General features: G+C 40.0%; 1 protein-coding gene across 6 annotated transcripts in view; it reads right to left on the bottom strand.

Moving 5' to 3' along the window:
- The window catches only part of LOC144599982 (matrin-3-like), a 37,633-nt gene extending 27,287 nt beyond the window's left edge, over positions 1-10,346 (bottom strand). For 2 of the 6 annotated variants that reach the window (XM_078411268.1, XM_078411271.1), the window contains exons 1-2: positions 9,602-9,672; positions 1,301-2,373 (exon numbers count right to left, since the gene is read on the bottom strand). In XM_078411268.1, coding sequence (XP_078267394.1) covers positions 1,301-2,203 — 903 coding nt within the window. In that variant the 5' untranslated portion in view covers positions 2,204-2,373; positions 9,602-9,672. Of the gene's footprint in view, positions 1-1,300; positions 2,374-9,533; positions 9,673-10,316 lie in introns of those variants that run through there. The other 4 variants (XM_078411270.1, XM_078411269.1, XM_078411273.1 and 1 more) reach the window with 4 other exon arrangements.
- Positions 10,347-13,335: the final 2,989 nt, after the last annotated feature.

The following is a 13,335-nucleotide window of genomic DNA, read 5'->3' as shown; positions in this document are numbered from 1 at the left end:
TTGAAAGTTACTTAATGAGATGCTTCCATGGCCTCTGAGGGCAAAGCCCTAAATTATCATGAGCTGTTAGACATTTATGTTACCATATGCAAGCTAAATAAGTTGAGAATCTTTATATGACTGTAATTTGACCACATGACGTTACCTAGATCGCTAAATAAAGCAGCATTTAAACATGTTGACATCCCCTTGTAGAGGAAAAGTGCATTAAATAACTGAAAAATCATAACGATAAACATCTGTTAAATTCCGTACTGATTCATTTATACACAATATATGGTATTACTTGATAAAATGAGAGACAATGCCCTTCAAAACAAATGCAGTGCCATTTTTCAGTGAACTAAATACTTTACACAACAAAATCAAATGTGTGCACAGTACTGTACTAATCACTAATACTTTTCATGTACACGAACCTTCATTAAGCATTTTTGCAAAAAACAGAAGCAAAAAGTTAACTCCAGTCACATCAACAGATTCTTAACAGATATTAGAAATAATCTTTTACTATAAGCTAAGAAACAGTTTATTGGACTGCAGGATACTAGTGCTAACTGAAATTTGTTTTTAAGTTAGAGTTCTGATGGGAGGTAAACAATCTGAAATGTTAACTCTATCCCTCTCCCTGCTGCTTGGCCTACCAAGTATTTGCATTTTATTTCTTTGCAAGCATCTGCAATCTTTGTTAGCTTTCCATTTACACTATAAATATTTCAGATTTCTCTTTTATTTAATAAGGGTAAGAGATATATTAGCTTTGGATTTTCCATTTACTTTCTTTGCATGGTATGTAGAAAGAAACCAGCTTTGTATCGAGGTGTGAAATACACACCACTCTTGACCATGGTCTTTGGAATAGCCATTTTGCCTGTAGTAAGGTATGCCACACGGTGTTGTAAGAACACAAAAAAGGAAAAATCTGAGACCGAAGGCCGAGTAGCTGTCAAGGCGATATGTATAATTTTCTTTAGAAATTAACCTTTTTTAACTGAAAAAACAATGGGTTACAAGTACTGTACACCCCTTTGATTTCACTGAGTATTCTATAAATTTTGTAATTTCCATTGGCAATCTGTTCATGAATTTAAGATGCATACTTTAATAACTGCTTCTCAATGATCTTAAATGGTTGTCAGTAAAATGACAATAATGAAAAGATTCTGTGTAGAAATTTCATGTTGCTAAGACGTTCCAAAGAATATCTGGAACAAATTAAGACCCAAATGAGGTTTCCACAAGTCGATAAGAGCTGTTCCTTATACTTTATAAAGCAATTTTTAAATTAGAGGTCACTCACCTTCACAGAATGAACAGTTACATCACACAGCGAACACAAGTGAGGGAACATTGCTGGCAAGAAACCGTGGTAATCGTTTATGTTGCTCAGTGAAGGAGATCCTCGTTTCCTTTCAAAAAGGGATCTTTCTTGGCCACGCGAAGGGGAAGGCCCCATTTTTCCATAATCGGAATCATATTTATATATTGGGTCAGACAAACGCATATCATCCCTACGAAAGTCATCACCTCTTAATCGTTCGGGCTCATAGTCCTTCCTGTCATAATATCTAAAACTCGACTCTCGAGAAGAACCATGGTCATAGTTGACCACTGGATCAGCTTCAGGTTCACGACTTTCAAAATTATTCCGAAAACGCCTTTCTTCCTCCCACTCATTGCGGGAGGCTCTGAAGGAACGATCTTCCCGAGGAGAACTGTCACCTCTGCCGTAAGTCAAAGATGCTCCATCATCATTTCTTTTTCTTTTGAGCTGCATAAGAATGTCCGGCAAGGATTCAGGAGTAAGTTTTTCCTCAGGATAGCGGCTCAGTTCATCCAAATCCCTGGATGAAAGGCCAAAGGTAGCTAAAATATTACTGGCCCTGTCTGCATCAATCCGTTTCTGAGCAGCAAGTGAGGGTTGATTACGACTGCCTACATCAAACAAAGAAGGCAAACCACTGCTGGATCGAGAAGGCCCACCACCTGAAGACATTATATTTTGATGTCCTTGCCCCATGCCTTGTAGGCCCACAGCCTGACCCCGTCCAAAATTCATATAGCCATCCATTCGTGCACCCTGGCTCATTCTCCCAAGATTTTCATGGGGATTTGCAGACTGGGCTGCAGAAAAGAATCCAATATTATGACTGTCTTTCTTCATGCCACGGCCATGATCCTGTTGGGCTCCATCCAATGACATTCTGGCACAAGAGAGTCTAATTCAAAACTGGCAAGAGCACCATAAAATAATTCTTCAGTGGTTAGTAGATAGCCTTTGCTGGCTCTGTGGAAAGTTCTTTCACTATCTAACTTCGTATAATAGTTGGTTGATGCGACAATGGCACAGATTCCCCAGAGAACTTTGCCAGGCTGAAAAGTTAAAACAAAAATGTTAGCTCAAGGATCTCAAGGCCTTTAAAAGGACCATACGACTGGATCCATCTTCAAAGTTAGAAGTCCAAAACTGGTCTGTAGAAAGACAGTTTACACAACAAGATCGAATGCAACATTTCACAGTTGCATGCAAAATCCAATGCAGCGGGATAATTTTTGTATTTTATACAACCTCTTAACGAGAAATAAGAATCTCAAAAGGCATGTCAGTACGAAAACATGGCCAGTACCAACAAGATGGCAACTGGCCATCAAACCCTTTCAAGTGAACAGGATTTTTCCAACCCAAGTTTATAGGAAATCTCAGCCACTTTGAGAATGCTAATAAAATCATTGTAACATTTCAGAAAAACATTTAACGTAAAATTTTAAGATATTGTAACTATCCCCAGAATGGGAAGTAACATATGGAGTGGATGTGTTGTACGCCACTGAAAAAGAGGCAGTGTGTTATAGCACTCATTTCACACTTTGATAAAGTAAATCATTTTCACTTAAGTGCTTTTAAATGATTTAATGCCTCAGCTTGCAAGGACACATCTCTTGAACTCGTTGCCAGTAGTCAACAAACTGAATCAACTGGTAACAAAAAAAGTGTACAGAGAATTCAAGGGATACACTTTAAAGGAATAAAGCCAACAGGTCTTAAAATAGCAATCAGCTAGTAAGGAATAGCTGCAAGTGCTGAAATATAAATGCTGCGCATCCAACTCAAGAATTTTTTATTGGAAAAATTGAGACACCGTCGATGCATATTTTGGTTTTGTGACCACATTCCCCCCGCCCCCAACAAATTTCTTGTTATGGAAGTGTAATTAGAAACATTACCCATCCTAGAATCTGCCCAAAACGAAAACCCTACCTATGAAGAGGTTCTGAACTAACAGAAAACATTTCAAGATCAAATACCACCTCCATGCATTCAGCATAAGTACCAAAAAGATGGTTGGCAAGGCAATAATACTCAACCAGTGCACATTTTTCCAATAGTTGCCAAATCAACAAATGATCTGACTACAAATGCTAAAACTGTAGAAACAATGTAGTCTTTGATATCATTCTTTAGATGATGTTGGAAATATCAGCATTAAAGTGTATATTTTCAAATGTTTTAGCACACAATGGCACTAAAAATGCTTTTCTTTAAGGATTAAAGAGGAAATATTGAAGACTCAAAAAATTAGATTTGTTTGAACCTGAACTTCTGTAACCACTAAATCAAGAGAATAACAATTCTATTTTGGTTCAAACATGGTTTGATAAATGGTGAATCTCTGTTTTACACACGACTTACTTGGTTTAAGACAAGTTGTACTACCAAATTATCAAGAAAGTAAAATCAGATATTGAATAATATATCTATCAACATGGCACGACAGTAAAACAACATTGAAAAACTGGTCAAGTACCAGTCATGTGACTGAAAATAGATTGTAATTTAGCTCAAGTCAAAAGAAAAATAAACAGTATTATACTCTCTCAGGTTTTGAACTTGATCAATTGTGTTTAAATACACAGCTGAATTCTCACACCTTTTGAAGTTAAAAATATCAAAATTGTGTGATTATGAATTTATACATTACTTACATGCATATTCTTTATATGCAAACTGTTGGCTTGCTTTTAAACCATATAATATTCAAGAAATGAACGTCAATAACCAGGAGAGTTGTTTATCATTTTGTACGAGAACTGTGAAATTTTTAGTTACATATTAAATGTATTCTGAAAAATGCCGTCATGCTTTTCACATAAAGCAGAGCTGTCTGGGTCCCGCAAATAATTGGTTTTGTGTTAAAGATGAATGGGAATATTACAATTGCACATGACTCAACACAGAAGAAACCCCTAATACTTAAGAATCTCTTTTCAACATGAACAATGTTTCCCTTAAGTAGATTTATTCCCATAATTGATTTGAAAAAGCCATATTTAAAGCAAGTTACTTGTTCACCAATTCTTAGAAACCACTAAGCAATGACCAGAAACTTTTCTTCAGCATAACCCTTTTCAATGCTGCAAACTATCCACTTCTATCAGAATATTTGCATATGTACCTGCAGATATGCAAAAGGCATCTTCTATCTGCATAAATGAAAGGCTGCAAATGCTGACCATTCCAAAAACCAGCCTAAATCCTACAAATTATGTGTGACAACTGCTTTAGAGAAATATTCCAAAATGACAACAGCAATGGATTTATAACCAAATTTATAACTTTTAGTATAACTAAGACAAATTAGAAGCTTGCAATATTTCATTCCTATCTATCACTGGATGGATAATTAAAATCACAAACATGCTGAACCAATTTTCAGCAACCAAGGTGGTAATTAAAAAAATGTTTGAACAAAGCATTGACGCTCTTTTATAAATTCCCTGAAAAAAGGTTAAAATACATCCTCTTGGAACTAAAATATGGATAAAATACTGAAATTCATGAAGTGCATTCTGCATCAAATGTCACAACAGGGCATTGCTATTTGATTCCAAATTTAATCAAGAACATCATTATGTACGGGTGAAGAGAATGGAAGAATCTTAAATTTCAACATTGATTTGATGGCACATTTTAGGTGTAGACTTGATGGGCCAAACGGCCTAATTCTGCTCCTATCACATGATCTGATCTATCTCTCCCTCTTAACCCCATTTTCGCACCTTCTACCCATAACCCCCAACACCCGTACTAATCAAGAATCTATCTTTCTCTGCCTTCAAAATATTCATTGACATGGCCTCCACAGCCTTCTGCACAAAGAATTCCACAGATTCACCACCCTCTGACTAAAGAAATTCCTCCTCGTCTCCTTCCTAAAGGAACGTCCTTTAATTCTGAGGCTATGACCTCTAGTCCTAGACTCTCCCACTACTGGAAACATCCTCTCCACATCCACTCTATCAAAGCCTTTCATTATTCGGTAAGTTTCAACTAGGTCCCCCTCATCCTTCTAAACTCCAACGAGTGCAGGCCCAGTGCTGTCAAATGCTCATCATATGTTAACCCACTCATTCCTGGGATTATTCTTGTACGCCCCCTTTCCAGAGCCAGCACATCCTTCCTCATTGCTCATAACACTATATTCCATCTGTCACTTCTCTGCCCATCTCCCAACCTGTCCAAGTTCTTCTGCAAAGTCCCTGCTTCCCCTACACTACCTGCCCCATCACCTATGTTTGTATCTTCTGCAAATTTGGCCACAAAGTCTTCAATCCCCTCATTCAGGGATGAGAGACTAATTGTGTCCATGTTGAATCGATGAGGACTGCAATAATTTGAACAAAGACAATGTTGAAGTAGGATTAATCAAGTTGCTTACAATAAAACATTTTACTGAAACTCTTTCTACTGGTGGCATGGACTATGGATTCAAGGCCATTGACAAAAAGAATTTCAAAAAGAACAAGAAATCAGGGTGATTCTACCTTCCTGTCCCAATAAATTGTCTAATCCACATCAATTGAAAATGCAGAAATTGGATAGATTATTGAACAGGCATGTGCTACAGATCAAAGACAGGTGAATAAAATTAAATCATATAAATTTAACAAACGACCCAAACCAGGTTGAGAAATAATGAATCAGAAACATCCATTTCCCTCACTACAGATGATATTCACAGTAGAATATCTACATTTCAAAAGTTCAGCATTTAATTACTTGCTTCTAAATGCCTACAGTAGACCTCAGAAAATTTACTAGAGAATGTGGAGTTATTCTTGAAAAGTTTAAGACGAAATGTATAGGAAGGAACTTAAGATTTAAAAATAAAAATTTAAGAAAGGTGATAGAGCCATTCAAATGTATTGGGATTGATAATTTGCAATAGTGATGGGGTCATTCAGTACTCAGAAGACAAAGACTGAACTCATTTGGTAAAAGGACAGTAGGGGGGAGCAGAGACAAACAAAATGGAGACATGTGCATAATGCCTATAGAGGGCATGGGAGCTCTAAATGTTAGTTTCAAACAGGGTGAATAATTATTTGGAGGGGAGAAAGTGTACAGAAAAAATGGAAATTAATCAATTGGCTCTTTCAATGTCATGCTGGACCATTTCACTCATCCCCAAACTTATATGTTCCTTTATCAACAGCCCTGCCTTTAACTGTTAAGCCCTAATTTGAAATTCTCCGTCTAGACATCGCCATCTTTCTTCACCAATAGATCATTAAAAGCCTACATCTTTGGCAAAGATTGCCATCTTGGCCTAACATGGCCTTGTAGGAATCGACACTTTTTGGGATAATGACATTGTGAAGCATGCAGTATATTTTTGCATAGTTAAAGCTACACGAATGGAAGTCACTGAATCACCTTAACACAACCATCAAGGGTGTTAGGAACAACACCACCTTTGTTCCTTTGGCCTCGCATCACCCTGCTTTAGAAATACATCACATTTCCATCATCACTTGTTCTAAATCCTTAAACTCCACTCAAGATTGTGGGAATGCCTTGGTAGGACTGAAATGGTTCACGGTTGTTCAGCATTTTTTTAGGATAAAAATGCCCATAGTATGAAAATGAATTAAGATTATTGGACCACGAGTACAAACCCTGGTTTGCATGGTTCAATACTAATTTTTCCCTAAGCAACAAAGAATCAAACACTCTAGTAATTCAAAAAATCTTTAACATTTTTTTTCCTGTCCAGGCCCCCGCATATCTTTGGCACTTCCCTCACCTAATACATCTCTCACTGTGTCATACAATATACTAATTAGTAAGTCTATTCAGGCCAACTTTGTCTAATTTCTTAATTTCAAAACTCATCTTTATTACTTTTTTTGGTGCCCCATATTTTAACAATCTTTCCTTTCATAGAATCATTTCCTTCTGCTCAAATGTTTTTCCTCGGGCACCTTTATTCTTCTCATACACCATCAGTTTTTAATAATTTAACCCAAATTGTTTCCTCTTCCCTTTGACAAATCACATATTTATTTGTTAAATAACATAATAGTAATCCACACATTCAAATTCACAACTGACACAATAATTGAAATGAACAAGGAATAAATAGTAAGGGAATAAGCATATTATGATAGAGGCAATAATAGTGCAGGATGAAAAAAATACTGCAAGAATAAGGGTACAAAAAGACTTATATGTCCACTAACACACAGAACATTACAACACAGGGCAAATAAAATGATAACATTAATGGATTGGTAGCCTTGATAACTCTCAACAGAAAATGTAAGTCTGCATAGATACACAAAGCACGCCCATAAGAAGTTATCAAAAAAATATTAGATATAAAGCCACAAGAAAGTATTAGGGCAAAAGGTGACAGTCTTAAAAGGAAGAAAGAAGCACAGAGATTAAGGGAAGGTATTATATAGATTACAGTGCTAAAGACTTGACTGTCAACAGAACAAATAAAAACTAGAGTTAATTGAAAGGCAAAAAATGAAGAAATGCTTTGGCCTTGCCAGTACAGGTTCATCAAAAAGCTTCTTGTATTTCCTGGAATATAGAAAATTAAAAGACGATTTGATTTCATGATCTTGAAAGGATTCAGTAGGGCCCACGGAAACTAACAAACCAAGGATAGGCTACCAAAAGGCAAGAAAGCATTTAAACAATCTCAGCCAAACAATTACTCAGAACTGAACAAATTCACACAAAAAATTGTCAAGACATGAAATAACTTTCCACTAGCGTAAATAATAGCTTGATTTTGTAAATTCATGTGTTTACAAGCCAAGTGCGCAAAAGGATATGAAAAATAAAAATTACAGATGAAATTTAAAAGATCAGGAATCATACCATTCAAAAGGGAATGACTCAATGAGCTGTGTGGCCTGTTCTTAATCATGTCTACCAGAATGATGCATGGATAAAGGGGTATTAGCTAAAGGGAAAGGTTGATCAAACTTGGATTGTTTTCTCTGGCATGCCAGATGTTGTGGGAAAGCCCAATAGAAGTATATAAAATTATGAGAGGCAAAGAAAGGATAAACAAGTAGAACCTTTTCCCCCCACAGTAGAAAAATTGCCAGGATATATTTTCCCTTTCAAAAGGGAATGACTCAATGAGCTGTGTGGCCTGTTCTTAATCATGTCTACCAGAATGATGCATGGATAAAGGAGTATTAGCTAAAGGGAAAGGTTCAGCCATGATCATATTGAATGGCGGTGCAGGCTCGAAGGGCCGAATGGCCTACTCCTGCACCTATTTTCTATGTTTCTACCAACATTCACTCTCCATCCCTCCCCTTTATTCTAAATCTACCTGAGAATATTGTAAGAAAACCCATCAACTTTCACCCCCTTCAACTTTTCTGCAGTCTTTGATTAAACCAACGTCCAAAGCATGTCCCCTTTCATCTGGCTTGGTGGGCTAGTACTTGCCACTTACCAGTTCTCACTGTCCAAAGGATAAATTCTACCACCACCCCCCCCCCCCCAAACTTTGGATGGTATTAGTCCCTCTGCAACGCCATGCAAAACCAGCGCGAGTTTCTTCTGGCTAAACCGGGATTTCAGAAAAGAAACACGAGGTTCTTAGTTTGTTGCAGTATTCCATTATCTTCAGACAAAGTTTGTCACCACGTTATTATATTGAGCCATTCAAATCACTAAACGGCATTGTACCAAACAATAGTTTAAACAACGTGTGAAATGTATTGGACAAGTCTTCCGGTGATGCGCCCTGCGATGGATAAACATAAACTTCATCAGCTCTCCCCACACTTTCAACTCTAGTTATTATCCGTTTATTCTCACCCGCGTCAACCCTTAATCGGCCCTTTCACACTGTGCCCTTTTTATTTTCTCTTTAGAATATGTTCGGATTCTTTTAAGAAAATGGTCATTCTTGTGTCTTTATACTGCCCACCACGTTCCCTGCGGCCGGAGAGCCCGCTGTAGGCCGGTGCCATCTCTCCGCCGCGCCCCGGGCGTCCCCTGTCTCGGGTTGCCCCCGGCCCCCGTCCCCAATATCGGGCTGTCCCCTGTCCCCCATCCCCAGTATCGGGCTGTCCGCCGTCCCCAGCCCCGGGCTGTCCCCGGGCCACCAGCTGTCCGCCACCTCTATCCTCAGCTCAGGACAAAATGGCGCCGACTGCCGCCGCGACACAAGGTCCTTCAGCCGACATCGCGGCTCATTAATGTAACACACACCTACCCGCATGGGAAACGAATCCCGCTCCCAGACTAACCCCGACGCCGGTGCGGATCGCCCGCGGCCCTTACCCCTCAGTCCGTCTCCGCCGCCGTCGTCCCGCTCTCTTACCTCGCCCGCCTGCACTGCGCATGCGTTAGCTCCGCCGCGCCGCCACTGCGCATGCGTTAGCTCCGCCGCGTCGGCCACTGCGCATGCGTTAGCTCCGCCGCGCCCGCCACTGCGCATGCGTTAGCTCCGCCGCGACCGTCACTGCGCATGCGTTAGCTCCTCCGCGCCTGCCACTGCTCATGCTCGCCTCGGCCTGGTCGTAAGGCGGGCAAGTTGACAAACCAATGATCATGGTGAATGCTGCGGTATTTAACCGTAAATAATCTCCCTCCACAAGAGAAAATTAAACGGATCGTTAGTTCTTCATGTGATACGAGAAATCATAATTGTCGATTAGCTCAATAATTAATATGCGACTGTTTCACAAACTCCATCCAAGACCCGCAAGAAATCGCAGAGTTGTGGCCGCGGCCCCGACCGTCACCAACAAACCTCCCTCCACCTCCACCTCACGCGGCCCACACCATCACTCACACACACACACACAACCATCACTCACTCACACACACACAAACCTCCCTCCACCTCCACCTCACGCGGCCCACACCATCACTCACTCACTCACACACAACCATCCCTCCCTCCACCTCACGCGGCCCACACCATCACTCACTCACTCCCTCCCAGCATCGCCTCCCTCCATCTCCACCTCACGCTGCCCAGACCGTCACTCACAAACATCCCTCCATCCCATCGCCTCCACCTCACGCTGCCACACAAACCAACCCAAAGATACTAGAGGAGCAAGATAGACCACTCGACCCTAAAACCCGTAATTTGTTGTGGATACATTTCAGCCCCACTTTAGTAAGCAGATTCTGTGTGCTAGACTGGGCAGTGTTCACAACTCTGCGATTCCCTCGTATATAAAATGTTTGCAAACAATTATTTTTGTTCAACTTCTTGGATAAGTTGACTATTTCTGTTTTCTACTCCACAACCGCCAACTGCTGAGCTATCTGGTGCAGTTTTGCTCGCGTGGGTACCGGTTGCAAAAAGGTTATTTCGATTTTTATGTGGGCAAGTTTGGTGAGATGATCCGTGTCCAAGTTGTCGAACTGTGACTTGAAGAGTGACGAGGTTGGTGCACATCTGGCGGTGTCGGGAAGGATGTTCCACTCTGGGATAGTCCATGGATATATTGACTAGGTAGCTATTTTTGTTTGTTCTAATTCTAGTATAAATGAAGTGACCCGAGGACTGTCTTGTAAATTTCTGGGTATTGGATTGAATAAAGTGAGATATATTACTGGGGATAATGCCATGAGTCTCTTTGTAGATAGTACATAAACGGGTTTTGGCGCATCTTGACTCCAGCGACTCTCAGCCAAGGCGATTTAACATATCGGTGAGGCTTGACTGTCTTGAGTAGTTGTCACAAACAAACCGTGCTGCACGCCTCTGAACCTTGAAAATTGACATTTATAACTATTTCTTGAAGAGTTGCTGCTTCGTGATCTTTAAACTTTGGATGTTACTGATTGAATATTTGCACAAGAGATCCACTCTATCAGGCCAATTGATCATATTTAATGAACTGTTCTTCAGAAGATCATCGGCTGCTCACTGCCCTCCCTGGAGCACCTGTTCAGCCTGCGCTGCCTCAGTAGAGCAGGAAAAATAATAAAAGACCCATCACACCCCGGCCACCGTCTGTTTGTTCTTCTGCCCTCTGGTCGACGTTTCAGGTCGATCAAATCCCGAACAAACAGACTCAAGAACAGTTTTTACCCCAGGGCCATACGAGAACTGAACACTACTTTCTGCAATAGGTCACACTGTTAAAACTTTTGTATTTAATATATTGGTATTTATTTGTTTTGCATTTATTGCATATATGTTTTTGACGCACCGTCAGGATTGCGATTTTTAAATTTTGTTGCACTTGTTGCAACGACAATAAATGAATATTATTATTATTATTATTAATATTATTATTATATATTATTATTATAATATTATTATTATTATTATTGCTTTCTCTTTTAATTTTAATTTCTCCTCCACGAGCTGTATCTCTTTTTGCTTGTCCTACATTTTAAAAAGTCATAGAAGCAGAGAATTAGGCATTTGCAAATAATAGAACTCTACTGTATCCACAATATAATTGAAAAGAAATTTAACTTTATACTTCGAGCCAAGAAAATTTGAATTGGTGAATTGATTCGTTAAAAACCCTTGACAGCCACTAAAATTACCAAGGCTGCCTGACGTGGTACAGAAGCATGAATCCAATTCAAATAGACACAGTGGTGGAGTAAATCACCGGGTCAGGCAGCATCCCTGGAGAAAAGGGATGGGTGATGTTTCAGGTTGGGACCTTTCTTCAGACAAGGGGGGGAAGGTGAAGTGGTGGTATAAATCAGGACCAGATTGGATCAGAACCAGCTCTTCACCTTCATTAGTTAGCTGATATGCGAAACAGGGCAACCCTGTATATCTCGCACACAAAATGATGTAAATCTTACCATGAATGACAGAAATAAAAAGTGTTATCCTTGTTTATGAAATTCATTTTTGAAGAATTTAAAATTGAGAGGGTTGGTCCAATATACTGCTAACCACAAATGTGTCGTTATGAGATGTTCACATTTAGAGAGAGAGAGAGAGAGAGAGAGAGAGAGAGAGAGAGAGAGAGAGAGAGAGAGAGAGAGAGAGAGAGAATTGGAGGAAACCACGAGAAAGAAACTAGAGATATATGTGTGTGGAGAGAGAGAATTGGAGGAAACCACGAGAAAGAAACTAGAGATATATGTGTGTGTCTATATATAGCTTGAATGCCTTTATGTACATCATGTGAAAAATAAGATGAAGAGAGAAATGCAGTGCTGCTTTAAATCAAAGTCGCTTCTGATCCATGAGAAGGAACTTTGAGATCTATTTATCTCTATCTTGCCTCTCATACACAAACACACAATCATATATATATATGTAGGTTAATTGGCTGGGTAAATGTAAAAAATTGTCCCTGGTGGGTGTAGGATAGTGTTAGTGTGCGGGGATCGCTGGGCGGCACGGACTTGGTGGGCCGAAAAGGCCTGTTTCCGGCTGTATAGATATGATATGATATGATATGATATATAGTTAAATTTGTGCAGAGTGTGTGTTAGAGCAAGGATGGGGGGGAAATGGGCAGAAACAGTAAGAAAGAATAAAATCAGAGAAATTAAGCAGGGGGAAAACATTTAAAAAGAAAAATAACAAAAAAATGTGAATTGATAGATGAGATATATTCTGCATTTTAATGGTGTCATCGCACATACTGTTCCCCCACAACACTGATTACACTGCAAGAGGCAGAGCAGATGGCGGGTTTTGCTTACTAAAATGGCGGATGTTCCGCTCCGTTGCGTACTACACTTCAGTATACGCGATTTCAATGGTGGTCCATCTTGCTCCGCTCTATTATCTTTGAACCAACCTTTCTCCCATCGCCTCCATCTGCACCTCACGCTACCTCGGCAAGGCCTGCTGCTCAGACCATCGCACACAAACCAACCTCCCTCCCATCGCCTCCATCTGCACCTCACGCTGCCCAGACCTTCACACACAAACCTCCCTCCCATTGCCTCCAACTACACCTCACGCTGCCTCTGCAAGGCCAGCAGCCTCATCAAGGACAAGTCTCACCCCAGCCATTCCCTTCTCCCCTCTCCCATCGGGCAAGATGTACAGAAGTGTGTAAACGCATACC

This window comes from Rhinoraja longicauda, chromosome 14, assembly GCF_053455715.1.
Source record: "Rhinoraja longicauda isolate Sanriku21f chromosome 14, sRhiLon1.1, whole genome shotgun sequence".
NCBI classification, from domain to species: domain Eukaryota; kingdom Metazoa; phylum Chordata; class Chondrichthyes; order Rajiformes; family Arhynchobatidae; genus Rhinoraja; species Rhinoraja longicauda.
This window is presented reverse-complemented; position numbering and strand designations above follow the sequence as displayed.